At 36.0% G+C, this 21384-nt stretch overlaps 1 protein-coding gene across 6 annotated transcripts in view; it reads left to right on the top strand.

The window, feature by feature from the left end:
• The window catches only part of LOC117989536 (transmembrane protein 151B-like), a 38828-nt gene that overhangs the window by 6611 nt on the left and 10833 nt on the right, over positions 1 to 21384 (top strand). For 4 of the 6 annotated variants that reach the window (XM_069503707.1, XM_069503709.1, XM_069503710.1 and 1 more), the window contains exon 2: positions 19747 to 19895. In XM_069503707.1, coding sequence (XP_069359808.1) covers positions 19747 to 19895 — 149 coding nt within the window. Of the gene's footprint in view, positions 1 to 19746; positions 19896 to 20902; positions 20960 to 21384 lie in introns of all 6 variants that reach the window. The other 2 variants (XM_069503706.1, XM_069503708.1) reach the window with 1 other exon arrangement.

The following is a 21384-nucleotide window of genomic DNA, read 5'->3' as shown; positions in this document are numbered from 1 at the left end:
TTTGTCGAGATATTAACTGAATAAATCTTGTTGTAGTTTAAATAGTCTGCCGTAGCAGTGTATTTTAAGCGGTCTGTAGTGAAAATCATCAATGTACAACGAAACCCTCTTTTTTTTAATTTATAGACTATCGCTTATCTGCAATCAGACCTGCTGTGCAAATTATGATGCTGCCTAAGATGGAGTGCGCTTGCCTAAGATGTCTATTTATTCTTGACTTTTGTACACCAAGTATGGCGTTGGGACTTGGGACTTGGCGCGGGCACAAGCATTGCGAAAGTCTATGAAGCAAGCCACGTTTTTGCCACTCGCTGTTTTTTAGGGTTGCGTAGTTTTTGTATAGGGGCACGACTAATGTGATTTCCGAGGCATAAATGTGTAAAACTGCCAACTTTCTAAATGCGGTCGTATTGGATTGCCGTTCCATCGCACTGTGAGAGTACGAAAATAGAGTATAGATTGGAGAAACCAGGTGCTTTAGCCGGTAGGAGTCCAGCACTATTTGATTCCGATGTCTATGAGAATTTCCCTTCCTACGGAAAAACAAGATTTCCAATTATTATCTGCAGCATTGGCAGCGTGACAGACCCAAAATAACGACGGACCATCTTCAGAAAATTGGTCCAAAAAACTACCTTTGGTTTGGATGTCTATGAGAATATCACCTATGGAAAAAAGGTTTCCAATTACTGCCGGAGTGATAGACCAAAATAACGATAAGACATTTTCAGAAAATCGATCCCAAAAAGTACCTTTGTGGGTTAGATCAAATTAACGGATAGCTCGGGTTAGATTAGATAAGATATCGTATATATACCTAATTGACGTCAATTTCGGAATGTCGAAATAATAGGATCGTATTTCCGGGTACATTAACTACGCTATAAATATCCTCGAATTACCTCAAGTTCGGCGAATTGCTGAGCAAGGAAAACGTGTTTTGCGTTAGCTTTCTTTTCTTAGAAAACCATAATACTCAAGTTCAACAATTTCTCTTATTGCAAAACAGCGTTACTCTTACATACGTTTCTCTTGAAATGTTCAAATATGTTGTACAGTACTCAGCAGAAAATAATGTATATCGATCTTCAAAATGAGATTTCGGCTTTGTAGAGCGTTGTCTCTGTCACTCATACCTATGTAACGTTTTGTCGGTCTCAACGAAACCGCTATTTCTTTCTAAAGGTTACATTATTTTCTGCCGCGTACCTACTGTACCTACGATTTTGTTAATGAACCCTTTTGTGCCTTATCACCGGGAATTTGCGAGAATGCATTTTTAGGGTTCCGTACCTCAAAAGGAAAAACGGAACCCTTATAGGATCACTTTGTTGTATGTCGGTCTGTCCGTCTGTCTGTCAAGAAACCTACAGGGTACTTCCCGTTGACCTAGAATCATGAAATTTGGCAGGTAGGTAGATAGTTATAGCTGACATTTGGGGAAAAATCTGGAAACCGTGAATTTAGGGTTAAATCACACAAAAAAATTAAATTGTGGTCATGAACTAATAATTAGGATTTTCAACTTTCGAAGTGAGTGACTATATCAAGTGGGGTATCATATGAAAGGTCTTCACCTGTACATTCTAAAACAGAATTTTATTTATTTTTATGCATCATAGTTTTTGAATTATCGTGCAAAATGTTGAAAAAATAAGACTGTAGTACGGAACCCTCATTGCGCGAGCCTGACTCGCACTTGGCCGGTTTTTTATTTAATTCTTGAAAAGTTACTGAAAATGCCTGGATTCTATTAACGTAAATTATCACGCAGACACATAGTTTGAACAAAAAAATCGTTGATTGTTTCGCGTAACCAGACTGACAACGCTTTGGCAAGCAAAGTTTACCGACTAGGTACCTTCAGAGATAAATTTGTGGAAAACTGAAATCCGTTGTAGGTGTATCATGCGATTATAGTCACAATAGTGAGAGTAATAATGTCTCTCATCTACTAAAGCCTATTAAAACAAAGGGTTTGAATTACGACATTTATGAACATGTGAGTTACGCATTATTTTACAAAATATGTATACGTTTTTAGGGTTCCATACCTATCCGAAGGGGTCCAATGGGACCCTATTACTGTGACTCCGCTGTCTGCCCGTCCGTTCCGTCCGTCCTCTGTCTGTTAGCGGGCTTTATCTCGTGAACCAGCTATCGCCGCGATAGGTATCGCATAAAACTATATCGCCGCGATAGGCCCTGTGGAGATAGAGTTTGTAACAATTTTGTTACACGGCGAGACTATCGCCGCAATTCTTTCGTCCATATAGATCTCGCCTAAGTGGAGGACTAGAGGTACTTATTTACTTTTGATTCCGAAGAAACAAAGACGTTCTATAATTTTTTTTAAAAACATCATTGTGAACGAAGTCGTGGGAAAAATAGTACCTTTCAGTCAAGGTAGACTTCATAATCCAGATATTCACTGTGTTAGAAAACTAAACGGTTCGTTAAATCTCAATGTATCTAAAGGTAGGCACTAGACGTACAAGATAATGGAATAAAAATCACAAAAGAGGCAGTAGGTAATTCTGTTAACATTCTCCTTTGAGCTTCCTCTTCGAACCCCTGTTTGACCCCTGAAGGGCGCCTGCTCATTGACATTTTACTCAAATTTATGTTCGAACTTTAAGGGCTCTTGGTTAATTCGATGTTATCTACTCTGAGATTATTTGAATGAGAATAATTGAAGATTTCCTAATTGTTTGTATGTACTTCTGGTCTGGGGTTTCAGGCACGCACCATACGTTTTTCAGACTTATTATGCGTTTTAAGCAATTAAATCAAGTGATATTTAATTGTTTAAAACGCACATAGACGTTTAATATGATCAGAATCGAAAGGTACATACTTTCGTAATATACCTGTTATAATAATAGTTTCCTATTAATTATGGTAAGTGGCCATGACACAAATATACACGGTCTTTTATCACGGTCACTTCCAAGGATACCAATGTTTGTAGTCAATCGATTACTGTAACATTATTAGTTTTGTATACCTATCTACTTCCCTACTTATCCAGTGATTTACCCATTTAATTTAATTACTTTATCTCTTAATACGATCACTATTATATTATCATTTTTTTACTATGTACTTTTTCACAATTTATGACTTAAGATCTTCAGATTGTTTTTTAAGTTTTAATCAAAACTTAAAAACACTTCTTTCTTAGACCGCGTTCTATAAGAAAAAATGTACTTTTCATACGGTTTCTTTTTATGTAGTTCCAGAACATTAATTTTAACTTTTTAATAAGTTATTTCAAGTATAAGTGTTTGACTAAGTTCTTCAAAGCCCGAAGATTATTTGTGTATGGGCTATTTAAATGAACAGATAGCAAAATATTGTCGGTTATAACTTATAAGATATACCTAAAGATTTATAGTATCCGAGAGAAGATCTAATTAAACTTGAGTCCGATGTCGGAGTTTAGATTAACTTATAATCAAATCGCTGACGACTACAGCCTCTTGCCGTCGCACCGCTTTGAGACAATTATTCCATACTTCAAGTGGCTTCGCAAATTTGATGATAGAGCCTTTTTGGTACTAATAACTTGTTTGCAACCGTTACTCACACATATTCGATACCCGTAAACTTTTTTTCCAGCGAAAAATATAATTTAAAATGAACACCCACATAATAACCCTATGAACTTAATTGTGTTTGAAATAATCTCTCTGTACTCTGTTATAACAGTGACGATGCGGCCTACGCGTTATAACATACCTATAGTACACGATAGCTCGAGACGACAATCGGGGTATGAGGCGGGAAGACTCCCCGCACATCCGCACGTCACCCGCGCTTTTTCGCACCGGGTTCGCGCGGGGGCTGTGCGGTTGTGCGGGGTATCCCCACCACGATTTCCATCTCGACCTGTATACGTCTTTCATGCAAAAAATTAAAAGCTTTAAATTAAACCTAAACATAATAAAGATAGACGTAAACGACGCGAAATGTTTCCGTGACTAGTTCAAAGTCGTTCATATTAAATGCTGTTATACAATAATAGGGTTGGTACTAGGAATTCACTTTAACTTAAAGGTCAAGAATATTGGATTTCAAAGGAATGATAGATCTATTCATAGATCACAAAATATAGTGTAGCACTTTTTCTTATTCTTCTCTGGAATAAATAAAGTAATGAAATTCTATCTCCAACGTTTTATTCAATTTTGCTTTGTTGAAAGCATATTATGTTCCTTAGCGTAGACGACTGCGATTATTATCGTGAGTACAAATTGTCCAATTTTACGTCGATTCCTCACACAATGTCGTCAGTGTAAACGCATTTTTACTCGTACTCCTTAAGTCATTCATTGGTCCACTCTGATATTTATACGACCTTTTTTGTGAGATGTCTGCATTCAAATAATAAATGTCGTGTATTTTCAGTCGTCTGTGATAGCCGTAAAATTTCGTTATAAAAAGTTTAAAGGTCCCTAGTTCCCACATAGACTACGTAAGTGCTACGAAATTTGTATTGCTCGAGCTCTACGTAGCTGTAAACTCTACGTATGCAGTTACGACGTTGGTCGTAGATTGAGCTCGAAATTTTAAAGTAAGATAACATAATATTATTTTATCATTTTATTTTGTAAGGATAAAGTAAGTATAAACTATAGAATACTAGCTGATGCCCGCAACTTCTTCCGCGTGGATTTAGGTTTTTAAATCCCGTGGGAACTCTTTGATTTTTCAGCGATAAAAAGTAGCCTATATAGCTTTCCAGGTCTTTAACTATATCCATGTTAAAATCACGCGGATCAGTTGCTCTGTTGCATCGTGATTGAAGGACATACCAACAAACCAATTCAAAAAATACACACTTCCGCATTGATCAAAACTAATGAATTTTGTTATAATTCATAAGACTCTGGTAAAAATCTAAAAATTAGCTTCTCTTTTTGTCGAAGAGCACATATTTGATAACAACACGATTTACGAGTATATGAGGTTTAATAATATTCTGTAATAAACAATTTCTAATCTATTAATTTAACATTGTAAATCAAAGAAAATCTATTAATATCTTTTACTAGCTGACCTGCCCCGGCTTCGCTCGTGTGGAGTTTAGAAAATTGAGGGGAAGGTTGAATTAAATTTTTCTCTCCGTAGGAACCATCCTCGTACTTCAAGGAATATTATGAAAAAGAATAAGCGAAATCGGTTCAGCTGTCCTCGAGATTTGCGATCAGCAACACATTTAGCGATTCAATTTTTCATATAGAAAAAGATTAGACTGCAGGTACCGTTGGGTTGGACGTGTGTACACGTCATTATAATTGATGCGGGGGTTGAGTTTAGTATTAGTTTCCGTTTCTACCAATATAGAAATTAATAGCCTGTCAAATACAAGTTGTTTATGATATGCAAAATCTGATTTACTAATTAATTAATAGGTACTTAGTTTGCTTTGTGCCTACTACTTCGCAATACCTACTCAACCTGTAAATTAATTAATTGAACTGAACCCCTGTGCAATAAAATCAGAAATGAAGAATAAGAGAACCAAAGTAACCGACGTAGCTCAATTAGTCGTGAAGCTGAAGTGGCAAAGGATAACTGAAGCATAAAGTCAAAGAACCGATGGACCTTGCTATCTCAAAAGAAATTGAATGGTTCTTCTTCTTCTTCTTCTTCACTCTGGACTGGTTTCCGCACTTAAACGTTTCCGTCTGTTGTGCGTGCATCGCCCCTCCCCGCCGAAGTCTTCATTCCAGCCATCCAAGCTCGCACTAGAAGCCAAATAGACCGCCCAGGTTGCCGAGGGCTTCATGGAGTGAGGTCGGGGAACCTAAATGGCGTTCGCGTTGATCTGCTACGCCCGTGCACTCTAGGAGCACGTGCGTCGGTGTTTCATCGACCTCCATGCAGGCCCTGCACAGAGGACTGTCGGTGACACCTATAACGAAAAGGTGTTTGTTTAGTGGGCTACGCCCTGTTATGAGTCCCACCACCTTGCTAAGTTTACCTCTGTCCAGGCGGAGTAGTTTGTTAGTGTGTCGTATGTTAGGAAAACCCTCTTTGGCTTGCCTACAGTCTGTTGTGTTAGCCCATAGTTTAAAATGTTCTTTTAGTGTTAGTTGAATAGTTACCCCGCACTGAAAAATGCATAGTTTGAAGATCCTCCACTTCGTAACTGGAAGCTGCTGGATGGCACCATACCGTGTTCTGAGGTTGCAAAAAACGTTCGTCTAGTTGTGGACATGTACCGGTTGAGACGACAAATTTGTTCTAACAACTCACATCAAGTTCCCTTTCCTACTAAATAATTCTTCGTAGTAACCTTGGACTACGAATACGAAGCTATGAATAGAAGTGGAATGGCGTGTAATACGATTACGTAACAAAGCTTGGGCGTGTATCAACAAGCATGTTATACTTGCCACTCGTTCCCTCGGCCTCGAGAGCTGAACATAAGTGTGTTTACAAGCTTTTGCCCGTAGTTTCCCGTACAGAGACTATTAAACTGTTCGAGTTAACGTGAACTGTGCTTAAATATGTTATTTAGTATGGAGATGTCAAATTATGGCTCTTTCCCAAAAGTAATCTCCTAAAGGGCAGATATTTACGCATAGCAAATGAAGCTACACTTGGGGCAAAGTCAAAGTCAAATTATTTATTCAGAATAGATAACATGTTACGCTTACTGATGGTCAAAATTGTTAATGTGTGAGATGATATAGTGGTGATATTTAATATCGTAGCTAAACTAAAGCTACGAGGGTTCCAAATGCGCCTATGTCTGAGAAGAGCCCACAACAAACTCAGCCGGGTATTCTTTTTATCATCACCACTTTACAAAATCACTTAAACTTATTAGAACTATCACAAAGCTGTTAAGCAACTCATTCCCAAGCTTTCTTATCATTTAAATAATCGTTTAGATTATAATAGGATTTTTCAATAAGTTTACGTTACTCATATCCTAATCAGTCTCAGCTTTGTTTAAGGTTTAAACAAGGTTGAGACTGATTAGGATATAATGCCTTTAGTCTTATAACTAGACCCGGTGAAAAGTTACATCTAAGGACCATTGATATTGAGACTATGGAGGCTATAAAGGTGATATACCTACCTCTATACACTATGTTGAAAAAATTGACCGTATAGTACGTATTAAGTAACGACTAATACGTACAGTAAGCACGTATTAGTCGCTATTTTTAATGCTGTTTTTTCCTCTGTATACTTAATAGGAAAATTCCAATTTATTCAGATAGGATAGATTCAACAGTTTCTAGAGGATGGCGAACTGTTTATTTTAAAATGTATTATTGAAATTTACGTGATCAATAAAAAAAGGCAATCTTACAGGATAAAACTTTTTAATTTTCCGGAATCCACTTGTAAAAGAGAAGCGACATTTTTTCTGTCCCTTAATTTGTGCTTTACCTAATTAAATTTGAGTGTACGGCCACGGGAACAAAGGGGACTCAAAATTGGGTCATCGGCGAATTTCGGTTAGCGGAAATAGGTGAAAAGCCGCGTCGTTTAATTATTATATTATGCCTATTTAATTTAACATTGACTTGTTTTCCAGCAAAAAAATGATTAAAGTATATATCAAAAATAAGATCAGCATTTTTAGGGTTCCGTACCACAAAAGGAAAAACGGAACCCTTATAGGATCACTTTGTTGTCTGTCTGTCTGTCTGTCAAGAAACCTACAGGGTACTTCCCGTTAACCTAGAATCATGAAATTTGGCAGGTAGGTAGATCTTTTAGCTGATATTTGGTGAAAAATCTGAAAACCGTGAATTTAGGGTTAGATCACACAAAAAAATTAAATTGTGGGCATGAAATAATAATTAGTATTTTCAATTTTCGAAGTAAGATAACTATATCAAGTGGAATATGAAAGGTCTTCACCTGTGCATTCTAAAACAGATTTTTGTTTATTTTTATGTATCATAGTTTTGAATTATCCTGCAAAATGTCGAAAAAATACGACTATAATACGGAACCCTCATTGCGCGAGCCTGACTCGCACATGGCCGATTTTTTTTAACTAGGCATTTAAAGTAGATAATAATGGGTAATAATATTCAGCTACTGAACCACTGATTTGCTAACTCAATGTCTAACACTGAATGATAGCCACCAAGCTCATTTGACGTTCAATAATTTTAATCCATTGAAAGTTTTTTTACGATTTTTTTTTTGATATCACTGAGTGAAGAAGCGATGTAGAATAACCAATGTCAAATAAGCTCGGTGGCTATCATTCAGTGTCAGACACTGAGTTAACGAATCTCCCAACTCAATGTCGATGTCCCAACTGGAAGGTATAGTACGCGACAGGTCGAGATTGCAATCGGGGTATAAGGCGGGAGTAGAGTAGGTAAAGAATGGATACTTAGATTTTCCACATAAACAGGTACCAGTGTGTAGGCAACACAGAAAACCTGCCATCTGTCACCCGTGAGTGGAGGTGTGACAGTGGTAGCGGCGTCGGACGGACGGAGCGAGAGAAAAAAGATGGACGATATAAAAGTAATTAAGCGAGATATAAGTACTAGGTGATTAATTAAGCTAGATATAAACTAAGTGGATGTTACAAGTGTACCTGAATATAAGACTGTGGACATCGGAACTGCGTTTGATTCATATTAGGGTCATCCCAAGACTAATAAACCCGGATTGGAGGTTAAGTTGTTTATATCAGAAGATTGGATGTGATTCATGCCCAAAAATGCGGGTCTATCCTGGAAGATGTTAAAAGTGCCTGTACAAGACGCATAGCAACATATTTATTAGGTACTTATATCGGAAATTATATGAAGAAACCTACCTGAACGAATAACAAAGTGAATATGAAATATATACAAACTGCAATGGTGCTACACTATTACTTTGGGAGTACTTGAGTAGACCTGTATCGAGTTGGAGGGCTTGTCTCCAACGCAACTACTCAAGAGATTGGTTTGAGGAAAGCACCTTGCACTGTCTGGAACAAGCAGAAGTACGTAGGTCGATGGGTCCAATGCATCCATAGGTTGTATTGAAACGGTGAATCTGTGTACTTACCTTCTTACAGTGGATGTTCATTAAAGCATGGGTGAATATTAAGAGTGCCTAATGTTAGATTACTGCATCAAAATACCTAAGTAGGTATTTGATAAGTTACAATATTACCAATTGATACTTTTAGAACAGAGTAAGTGAAGGCTATAATTATTAATAGTAAGTAGATATCAGCATTATGACTTATTTGAGAGTTCAAAGTAAGGGATTATAGTTTTGTTCTGACCGCTTTAATGGATTATTATGTAGGGACATACCTAGCCCAAGATTTGATCTATGAAGTTATAAGTAGTATTAGTATTAATTTCAAGACTGGATGCAACGCACCGTAGTACTAACACCTTGTATTTTAAAATCGAAATAAGGTAATAAGTGATATGAAATACTTTAAACCAAATAGGCACCTACCTATATTAAAGTAGAATCAAGAAAACAATTAGATTATTATGTAGGTAAGTACTTGATACATGAGCTAGTGTAGAAATATAAAAAATAGAGTTTATTTGCTAGAATGTGGTACAATTTGGTCTTAAATCTGTTTTGATCTAACACATTCAACCAATAACTGAGTGTGCAAATTATTACCTATAGTACATTATCATAGCATAATAAAATGTGAAAATTTAGAATGAATATCTACTTAACTTTATCTATCTAGGAAGTAATGTTAACAGTATAATTTTATTCAAGTCTTAATTTAAATCATTCAACAATCATTTTAAAAAAAGAAATATGTACATGTGCTTTAGTTAAAAATAGAAATAATAATCTTACAATAACAACGGTCATATCTACATCAATGGGTCAATCAATGGTTTTAGTGCAAAATTTGGGTTATATACAGGGGTCTGATATAATCAAGTAGGTATGTACTTGATACTGGTGTCACTTAAATGAAATATTTCCGAGATTATTCAACTGTTACCATTTTTTTCATGTTTTGACAACTTTTCTGATGATGTCCACGACCCTGTGACCCCGACTTGACGATGAGGTCGACGAATGTGAGATGAACAAGTGGTTTTGGCCTGCATCTGTGGTGGAGAAGTGCACATAACCTTCAAGTTGTGATTGGAAGCAGTCATGTACCTGCATGGATCGGATAAGAACACAGTAACTCTTGGTGTGAGGCCTGTTGTAATGATACAAAAGAAAAAAAAGCCATCCCGGCCTGCCTCATTATGATGGAGGCTGTAACCTCAAGGTATTGTTATGTAATACAGTAATAAGAAGGTAAGAAACATCTGAATACTACTATGGTTAATTGAGGCAAATCTAGTTTACCTAGTAACTAAAATAAAGTCTTAAAACTTTGAATTGAATAGTCTCAATATGAGTAGTTATTCTTCTTTAATTAAATAATTACATACTTAACTATACACATAGTAATATTTTAGTACAATTTAAGGATAGAATGCCTGAAATATGTGTCAGGTGCATGTGTTTTCATTACCTACCATTTAATGTAAGATTTTTGGATTTGGGTCTATGGTAGGCATGGTATGGTTGTGAGAATGATAGACAGTGATAGGGAGACTAATAGAGTCGATTGCCAGATGCACCCATTGAATACCTATCTACCGACTGAATAGTCTGTATTATGTACTGACAGACATAGATCAACCCGCAGGCCCTGCATAATCAAATATGATTTGAGTTCTCTACTAAGCTACTACTGGACATAAAGAAAAGATTTTGGAAAATTAGACCTGGGGTGGATCAGCTAATAAATAATTAATTGGTCCACTAGATAAAGTAGGTAACATTGAACCTATTTTGAATCTGTAGGTTTACTTATTCGACCAAATTAGAGTTATTAGATTACTTTGAATACCTAGTAAGTATAGGGTATGAAATATCAGGTTTGAATTAATCTAACTATGTACATACCAGAAACAGAAAGACATACAACACTCATGCTCACGAAAGTAGCCATGTGGATGTTGGAATTTTATTTGATTCTTATACCAATAAAATTTATATTAAGTGCTAGTATGTACTTTTGTTCCGTTTGCTCACCCTTGTGGAAATTATAAATTACATTTGCTGCAACCACCATTTAAGGAGAGGTGAGGTTATGAAAGGAAAATGAATTGAATCATTATTATATTAACCTAAAGTGAATTTAACTGATCAGATCAGATGAAAATAAATAAATGGACTTGAATTAAAATATTTATTTATCAGCATAACAGTGGTTCTTTCAAATGTTCTTAGAGTTTTATAATTAAAAAAGGTAAAATTATGTGAGCTATCACATTCATATAAAGTCACTAGTAGCTGACATCCTCTTATACTAATAGATGACATGCATTCGTGATTTTTAGAATTTGGAAAATAAAAATAATAATAAAATAAAAACACGTTTCCACTTCTCATGCTCGTAAGGTTCTATTTTACGCAGGCTATAAGAGGACTAAAGTGCGTTTCATGCTGTTATACACAAGGTATTTAGAGGTAAACAACAGTCTCTCTGAATGACATATGGATGAGAAAGAATTTATGTAATTTCTATGGTGCCAGTGAACTTTTGCACTTGTATTGAGGTTGCGACCTATACCTACCTACAAACTCATTACAGCACCCTCATTTAATCCCTACTCTTTTCGGTCAATCTATAGATATGTACTTATAGTAATATTATATTGTTACATTTCCTCGCAATCGAAGTGAAAATCAGTGTTTATAACTCGGCTCAAGTGGCTTGTTTGGTGCCCTTGTTGTAAAATCTGCTTTCATAAATCAAAGCCTTTAGGTACTTACTACCTCGGGAAAACACACACTGAACAACAGGTTAACTACCAAGTACATCATATTTACTGTTGTTATTATTGGATTGGCTTACCAACTTAATAGATGATACTATCTGCTGTAATAATAGAAATTAGAAAGAAATACTAAGTTACGAAGTTCAATTTTTATGTACGAGTAAAGGAAACTTTAAAAGATGTGTCTCTAATAACAAAAGAGAGTTACGAAGGTGTTATTAAATGAAGCGGCAATGACTGTGGCAATGTTATGTATAACAGGGTCTGGATTGTTGTATTTCTTTATATAGCCTACTAACACATAATTTTATCATATCGTTGTTTCTCGGGTATAAATAATGCACGAATAATTCGATCTCTGACTTAGGTTTAGATCTGAAATAAGAAATGAAATTGTCAGTATACAGAGAAGTGTAAATCTTAACCTTGCAAGCCCCATCGGATAAATAGTGGAGAAACGGATTCCCTACCTTTACTGCCCAAATTTTGACTAGCTATTTGACTTTGGAAAAAGGAGCTTATGAGATGCATATTTTTACTAAATAAATAAATTATTAATATAATTATTATAAACAAAAGACGGATTTGTCTCTTGTGTGTGTGCCCTTAAATTATATTAAAATTTCAAACGAGTTGCACAATTATTATCACCTGCAGACATTACACGTAGGGCGATTGTCTAAAACCTGCATCAATCATTATTGTTCTGATTGGCTGAATTTGTGCGATTCTTGTTGCAACAATGCATTGTGGCCAATAGTGAGCGAGCATTAACCAATCAGAGATGATTGCGATCGTGACATTGTAGCTGTCAAACAACCGCGGTAGAGCCCACGGTGAACTAAAGATGTTTACTACTGTAGATACTCCACAAATAGTTGAGAATATCGATTTGAGTGTTGAGTTCAATAGTCTCGATAACTAGTCTTTCAAATCATTAATCAAATTACTGAAAGCCATAAAGCAAATTAAGAAGAAGATTAATCAAATGAGATATTAAGGGAGCAAACACTTAGCGGGTTTGCCATAAACGTTGACACTATAATATTCATTCTATTGACTGTACACAAATAATCGCTTCTGGTGGCTGTCTTGGGGAAGCTAATAAAAAAAAATGGTGTTTAATATTGTTATGATATAACGTGTCATTGTTATGAATGTGATTATTATTTTTAGACTCTAAACGAACTGACAACCAGTGAATAAGAGAAAAGGATACCGACTTATGTATGGACTTAGTCCTGGTGCGATAAGCGGTGATCCCTGAGAATATTAGAAACGAATACCGACTTATGTATGGACTTACTCCTGGTGCGATAAGCGGTGATTCCTGAGAATATCTGAAAAGAATACCGACTTATGTATGGACTTATTCCTAGTGTGATAAGCGGTGATTCTTGAGAGTATTTTATGATAACCTAACGAGCAAATAAGAGAGAAGAATACCGACTTATGTATGGACTTATTCCTGGTGTGATAAGCGGTGATTCTTGAGAGTATTTTATGATAACCTAACAAGCAAATAAGGGAAACGAATACCGACTTATGTATGGACTTATTCCTGGTGCGATAAGCGGTGATTCCTGAGAATAGTTGAAAAGAATACCGACTTATGTATGGATTTATTCCTGGTGTGATAAGCGGTGATTCTTGAGAGTATTTTATGATAACCTAACGAGCAAATAAGAGAGAAGAATACCGACTTATGTATGGACTTATTCCTGGTGTGATAAGCGGCGATTCTTGAGAGTATTTTATGATAACCTAACAAGCAAATAAGGGAAACGAATACCGACTTATGTATGGACTTATTCCTGGTGCGATAAGCGGTGATTCCTGAGAATAGTTGAAAAGAATACCGACTTATGTATGGATTTATTCCTGGTGTGATAAGCGGTGATTCCTGAGAATATTTTATGATGAACCAACCGGCAAATGAGAGAAAAGAATACCGACTTATGTATGGACTTATTCCTGGTGAGATAAGCGGTGATTCTTGAGAATAGTTTATGATAAGCCAACAAGCAAATAGGGGAAACGAATACCGACTTATGTATGGACTTATTCCTCGTGTGATAAGCGGTGATTCCTGAGAATATTTTATGATGAACCAAGTGGCAAATGGGAGAAAAGAATACCGACTTATGTATGGACTTATTCCTGGTGTGATAAGCGGTAATTACTGAGAATAGTTTATGTAATATAACTTGTCCCAATTGTGTCAAAGGTTGTCTATTTTATATGTTCCAAATGAGACATATTGTTATTGGAAAATTTAATTCATGTCCCAATTGTGACATACAGCAAGTGGAAATTTTTGATTTTGTAGCAATCGTGCCAAAGGAGGGCAGCATTGACTATAATATAGACCTAAGAATAAGGAATCAAGAATGACAAATGGAAGGTGGCAATACTGACGTAAACAATGGATCGTATTCCGGTGACAAAAGCTGGTCCTAGTAAGAACCAACAAACGAATTGGAAAACGGCTGACGAAGCGTCTGAAAATGACGAACAATAATAGTCTGGTAAAACCTGATTCGATAATCCCGATGCGAGTGGACGGTGATCTTCAGTATGAACTTCAGCAACTGATCGGGTCGCGATGGTGACAAGAGGGAGTCTAGTTAATTTGATGGAAAACAAGCAGACTAATTCGGGGTCGGCAAGTGGAAAGGGTGTATCCTTTTTATTAATAATAATAGATTTATCTACAGAATAGAGGTACAGAAGTAGATATCATGGTTGGAAATCACTTTACCTGTTCTAGCAGATACTCACTAATGTTCAAGGGTTACTTAAATTCAAATTAAAGTTCTTATAATTGACGTATTCCGTAATGATATATTAATTATGTCTTGCTGAATTCGGTACGTAGTAGCTAGAAGTTGTATAGACCCTTTAAAGTAGATCTAAAATGACATGCTGATTGTAAATGCTAAATATCGGTTCATGTTAATGTACATCTTCGCAGTCACTCATTGTATTACGTTGATGTTTGGTGGAAACAGCACAGTAAAGAGCAAATTCTTAAATACTATTTCAAGTAACATCTATTCCAATAGACTATATAAGCAGTTCGCGCACGAAGGCTTGCTTACTTCACTCGCTAGGTATTAATGTATGGATCGCTGATATGTTATTAAAGCGTATAAGTACACCAATGTATCACGAAATAATTTCCTACATCTTTGTCATTCATTTGTTACACACTGACACGAGACAAGCAACGGTGACCGATGCGGCAATTCACGGCTCAGCATGACGCTGGGTTGGTGCAGCGTTTGGTGCTGTTTGTCCTCAATCACCGTGTTCAAGTTAACCATATTATCATAAGAGGACGAGGGTCTCTGGCATCGTTCGTCCTTACGCGCTCAAGAATGTACAAGAATGGAAGTTTCCAGAAATCAGATTTTATTGTATGTTACATCAATTAAGTCTATAGTGCCATGAAGGACTCGTTGCTTGCGAGACAATAAAATGGGGCAACAAAACGCCGTCTGTTGCGCTCTCTATCGCACTTACGGGGCTTATGGTAGACACAGTTATGCATGCATCTGCCCCTAGTGCAAGGATGATATGGGGCATCACAGGTAACGAGTTTATAATAATACAATAATACCTTGGCTAACATCATTGTGACTTATTTTGTTATATTAATAATAGTATTTGTTGTGCTACAATCGAGATACAGTCAGAGGCAGTCGTCTCAGTTATTTGAAAATATAGGATTACATTTTACACATTGTAGATCTCATAGTGATCTGTACTGTGTGTATCATTATCAATTAGTGGATTCATGTTTCTTTAAATTTCTGGAATAATATGATTATTGGGGTCTCCTTAGAATACATTGTGGTTTGTTTCGATCTTAGTACTTATTAATAATAACAACTACATTTAACCATATTATTTATCTTGACTTCGTAGACATAGGTTCAATATTCAATAACTCAATTTGATAGGTAATTATCTTTTATTGTTATTCAAGTAGAGTACAAAATATGGTCACATAATATCTGTGCCGACATCTCTGCCTTTCTGGTCTGCAAAATTATTTTACAATCATTATTCATATACTTACCGATATTGCTTAGTATAATACTACATATATGCAATTAAAGATTGGCATATTGTTTTCTTATTATTTGTTTTACGTTACATACTTATATTGTAATATATATATATATTTTTTTTATTTATTTTTTTTCAACGGTGTCAATCAGTAGGTACCACTTGAGAATAATTAAATGTCAATTCACGATAATCAAATTGGTAATGCATGAAACACTACAAAGACATTATAATCAAGGTCAACTCATATCAAATATTCATCAATTGTATGAGAACATTGGATTATAAGATATTCTTTTAATTTATTTTTAAGTTTAAAGAAATTATGAAGTCTACAGAAGTAGTTAGGTTCATTAGTATATTGTAAAACTTTGTGATTAATTTTGTATAAAGTGTTAGTAATGGTCAATGGGATCCAACAACTCTTACCATATCTCTTAAAATGTATATACTAGTGAAAATATTGTAATTTGTGTTGCATTAGAGCATTATGTAGGATTAGAATTCATGTCATTACAGTGGTAAGAAGGAAAGGGCAAACAAACTTACTTTAATTGAACACTGATAGTGACATTGTTTAAAATCATAGAGTACTTAGCACTCAGAATTCAAGTTGGTGATAATTCACTATCCTTCTTTTCTTTCCTCGTTGTTGTTTTGTTTAAGGTTGATTATATTTTATTCGCTTTAAATGCAAATTACCAAAGATGTTTTATAATTCTCATAATTAGTATTGCCACATTTGCCATGCAAATATTTATTCACGTATTACTAAATACAAATACAAACTTGAAGAATATGTAGTTCATAATAATATGTAAAAATAAAATTATTGATTTCACTATAATTTCCTTGTATTAAGTATTAACATAAATTGTGTTGATTTCAATATTTGATTATACTATTGTGAATTGGTTGTATACGTATATCACTAACAATAACTAGATCATACAATTTTCTTAATATCAAGCTTAAATCAGAATGACTTATAGTATTTACTATTTACTTATCTCAGTGTGATTTGTTGTGTATTTATAAGAATTAGACTTAAAGATGTTGATTGCAATGTACATAATGATTATTGATACCAGTATTTTGTAGGTCTCATTGGCACTTGTTTTGTGCACTTGTTAAATCTAACAATGTTAGCTTTGATCTGTTAGAGGAATTATTATACTAATCATATTAATTATAATATAGGACTGTTAAGGTATTCTATGTTGCTCCTATTGAGTTATGGGTATGAGGGCATTACCCTCGGTTGGAAGGCCGAGTGGTCAGATATGAGGACATATCTGGAGCAGGATGGACGACTGTAGGCAACACAGAAAACCTGCCATCTGTCACCCGTGAGTGGAGGTGTGACAGTGGTAGCGGCGTCGGACGGACGGAGCGAGAGAAAAAAGATGGACGATATAAAAGTAATTAAGCGAGATATAAGTACTAGGTGATTAATTAAGCTAGATATAAACTAAGTGGATGTTACAAGTGTACCTGAATATAAGACTGTGGACATCGGAACTGCGTTTGATTCATATTAGGGTCATCCCAAGACTAATAAACCCGGATTGGAGGTTAAGTTGTTTATAAGTGGTTAAATTGTTCGAAGTACTTACTTCAATCAATTTATCTATATCATTCACCGCCGTTGTAACTTTATTCCAAAATTTTAATAAACAAGCTCGACGTTACGCTCAGAGTTGTAAAACCTTAAATACTTTGATAATAATGAAGACTTTGAGAATTCCAGCAAAATTGATAAGATTTTCTGCTATTAGACATCAAAGCCTTAGTGCGTTAATATTTTTTGTATCTATAGCTACTAATAATTAAAATTAAAGCTACATATTTATTAGTATTTTTCATCTCATAACCTATTATGCATTTAAAAATGCAGTTCTTGAATAAACATTCTATAAGGAAACTACTTAACAATTGTTTATTGCACACTCGAGGCGTTATAGTGAATATAATTTATTTATGATAGGGTACCTAACTTAGTACCTAAGTCATTTAGTATGAATGTCGTGTGACATATCCATACTTTAGCCACTTTAGCAGTAACTCGGGTGTAACGTAAAAAGTTTCACTTGGGGATCTAATCTTACCTAAACGTATAACTTTAATGTTAGTAAATCCAGGTCACAAGTTCAAATCATATCTTTCTTAAAGAGCCTCAAATACTCAACTTTCTGCGTCATAAATCGGTAACCAACTTTTGCTTACATAACGGTCTTTGCTAACTAATCTCTCAGATAGATAATAATTTACTGTTCAAGCTCATTTAATCTGTTTGAAAATCTACTAAAACTGTTTGAATTGAAGCGAACGTGCCGTGAAGATGTAAACAATGGCTTTTGTTTAATTTTCCTATCTAAGAGGATTATGTTTCTTTAGTACAGGGTGTGGTAGTAAGGAATTAATGGATTAAAGACGGGCAAATAATATAAGGCCTTGGACCCACCACAAGGCAAAATGTTCTACAGTCTAAGGTTAGCGCAGGGGCTGTGCGGGTGTGCGTGGCGTTCCCTCCCCGATTACCATCTCGACCTGTCGCCGACTATACACAGTAGAATAATACTACAAAAATGAGTTTGACAATTTGACAATCCCAAAACTGTAGGTAAGTATTGCATTGGTTGTACAACGAACACCCAACAAAAATAGAAGTAAGTACAATTCAAAAACTTTACAAGTGCTTTTGAATTGTCAAGTGAATTTACCACTGTCTGGTTCAAAGTGCTCTTCTTGCTGAAAGAATTCCAGCATGAAAATACTGATTATGTACTGCTTTAACTACTTTTTGTAATAACCATAGAATTCAAGACGAAATCTATCTCTAGAAGATCTAAGTATTTTTCTACAACCGCACCGCACGCCACCGCAATCAATTCCACCCTCACCACCTGGGTTTCTGGAGCACTGCGACCACCCGTTGTGCCAGATCCTTTTTTCCACGCACATGCAAACTGTGGAATCAACTCCTTTCGGCGGTGTTCCCTTTAGATTACAACATGGGGTTATTCAAGGGGCGGACCAACAAATTCCTAAAAGGCCGGCAACGCATCGGCGGTTCCTCTGGTGCTGCAAATGTTCATGGGCGGCGGTAATCACTTAACATCAGGTGACCCCCCTGCTCATATGCTCGCTATCTCTATTTTTTAAAAAAGTATTAAGGAAATATAAATTCCATGTAAACTTTTATCAACGTTAACAAAGTCCCATTTTGCGAAAACGAGTTTCGGTCTCTAAAGCTCATCTGGTCCATAAATATTTGTCCCCGGAGAATCCCCGGGTATTATTAAGGTAGTGTAAATAAGGCCAAGTCCATACGATCGGTTCTCCACGGCCTACGTCAACATATTTGGAGGAGGGGACGAATATACCTCGTAGTTCGTACCCGGGGTAAAGTTGTTTAGGTCTATCGAGTTTGTGATAAAATATTTATTGGATCCGCTAATAAAAATGTGATATCCTATTTCATGTTTTCTCAATCCAAATGGGAATCCAATTTCATAATAATATTTCCATGTTCTGTTACAATGGAAATGTTTTTATTATTGAGAGACCTCCATTATTTTAAATCTGCGGCCCAGGTGGGAGCGGACAAACTCTTAGGAAATTGGAAGGGAGACGCGCGGACGCGTCCTAATCGAGAGCAGTACGCTTAGTATAAGATTTTACGTCTCACCAAACGTTGCTAGAACTCGAGAGTTAAAACACAATTATGTCAAAGTAAAATGTAAAATGTTCTAAAAAACCTAAATCCACGCGGATGAAGTCGCGGGCATCATCTAGTCTATTGAAATTTTCTTATAAAGAATTTATTATCAACTGTTTGTTTATTCGTTATGTCTAGCGTCCGCGTCAGCAGAGCCTGGGCGGGGTCCTGAGGCGCGAGGGCAACTGGAAGTGCTTCCTCCTCACCCTCATGATTGTGGGCTGCCTCGGCTCCGTCGTGTGGTGCAACACCGCGGAGATCGACCGGGAACTCATAGACCTCAACACGTGAGTTACATCACATCATCTTATAACTCGCGTTATCATAAAGGTCCAAACGCACTTACGCATGCGCTGCGCAACGCGACGCGACGCGTCAAATATGCATAGTTAGTATTTGAGTTTGTATAATGCGAAAAATTTAACTCTTCACGCGCCATTTTAACTTTTTGTGTCAAAGTTCATGTCAAAAGTACGATTTTAGTCCTTATTTTAAAGGTGAACCGTACTTTTGACATGACTGTTGACCCATAGAGTCAAAATGGCGCGTGAGGGGTCATTTTTTACGGACTATATGGAGCAAAACGCACTTGAGCGACGAGCGATGAGTCGCGTTGCGCAGCGCAGCGGTGCGTTTGCACACTGCGTTGCAACGCGATGCGAATTCACAACGCAAAACTACGATATTTTGATGCGATTGCGTGACTCAAAGCGTCTTGCTGCCATGGTTCAGCGTTGCCTAATTTATAATTTACTCGCGCTTGTGAGGTTTGGCTCTTAACACTGAAATTCAAAGTCAAGATAGGAGCTTCTTTAGGGAACCATTCAGACGATATGTGTCATATTCGACCTTAATACATTGCATTAGGGTCTAATGTGACACATACATGTCATCTGAATATCTTGACTATAAATTCCAGTTCTAAAAAATTTTAGACTGGAATTCTACTTTACCAGTTTATTTATTTAATTAAAAAACAAAAGCTTATAAATAATTTGTAAATAAATTAAGTTAATAGTATGCTCTCAGTGAATTATTTTTTTGTAGACTAGTTTTTCTTGTAATCCCTTGGTGCTTGAAACTAGAGAATAGACTATAGAGATACGCTAGATAATGTTAAATGTAGAATTACCTAATTAATTATTAATCGATACCTTTGTAAATGAAAGGAAATTTTATTTATCATAAAAAATTAGTAAAACTTAATATTTATTATTTACGTTAGTTAAATGAGCTAGGAGCTTTGTAGTGTATATTAAGTAGTTAATCCAGTAACACAAAATAACTCCCCTAGGCTATGGAGGAAAACTAGTCACGAAGTACTTGACAACCGACTGCGGGCGGAGTCATGGTAAGAAGCTTAGTTATGTTTTAAAAGTTGCTTTATACTTTCTTTCTCATCACTGCAGCAATGATCTTCCGCAACTCAACCACAGTTTTATCACAGTTTAGCAATCATACAGTTCAGGCACAAACTAACAAGCGTGGGGCACGACTTTAGTATTTCTTCCGCCGTCGTCCCCATGTGCCGTCCTTCACTTACGAGTAGATCGCGTGATTCTTATTTGAAACATAAACTCGACAGTTCTTGTATAAACTGCTCGGTGTCACGTAATATCGCGAGTAGTAAGAATACGATATCAATGTCATAGTTTAAAACCAACATGCAACCTTGGAAGCAATCATTGATGTCGAATATAATGGAAGCGAAGGTAGCTCCAGACGTATCACGTATGACAGCCATTTAAGGCATTGTTAAATATACGATTGCTAAAC

Source organism: Maniola hyperantus, chromosome 16 (assembly GCF_902806685.2).
Source record: "Maniola hyperantus chromosome 16, iAphHyp1.2, whole genome shotgun sequence".
NCBI lineage: Eukaryota > Metazoa > Arthropoda > Insecta > Lepidoptera > Nymphalidae > Maniola > Maniola hyperantus.
The sequence above is the reverse complement of the archived record's forward strand: the minus strand, read 5'-3'. Positions and strand labels throughout refer to the sequence as shown.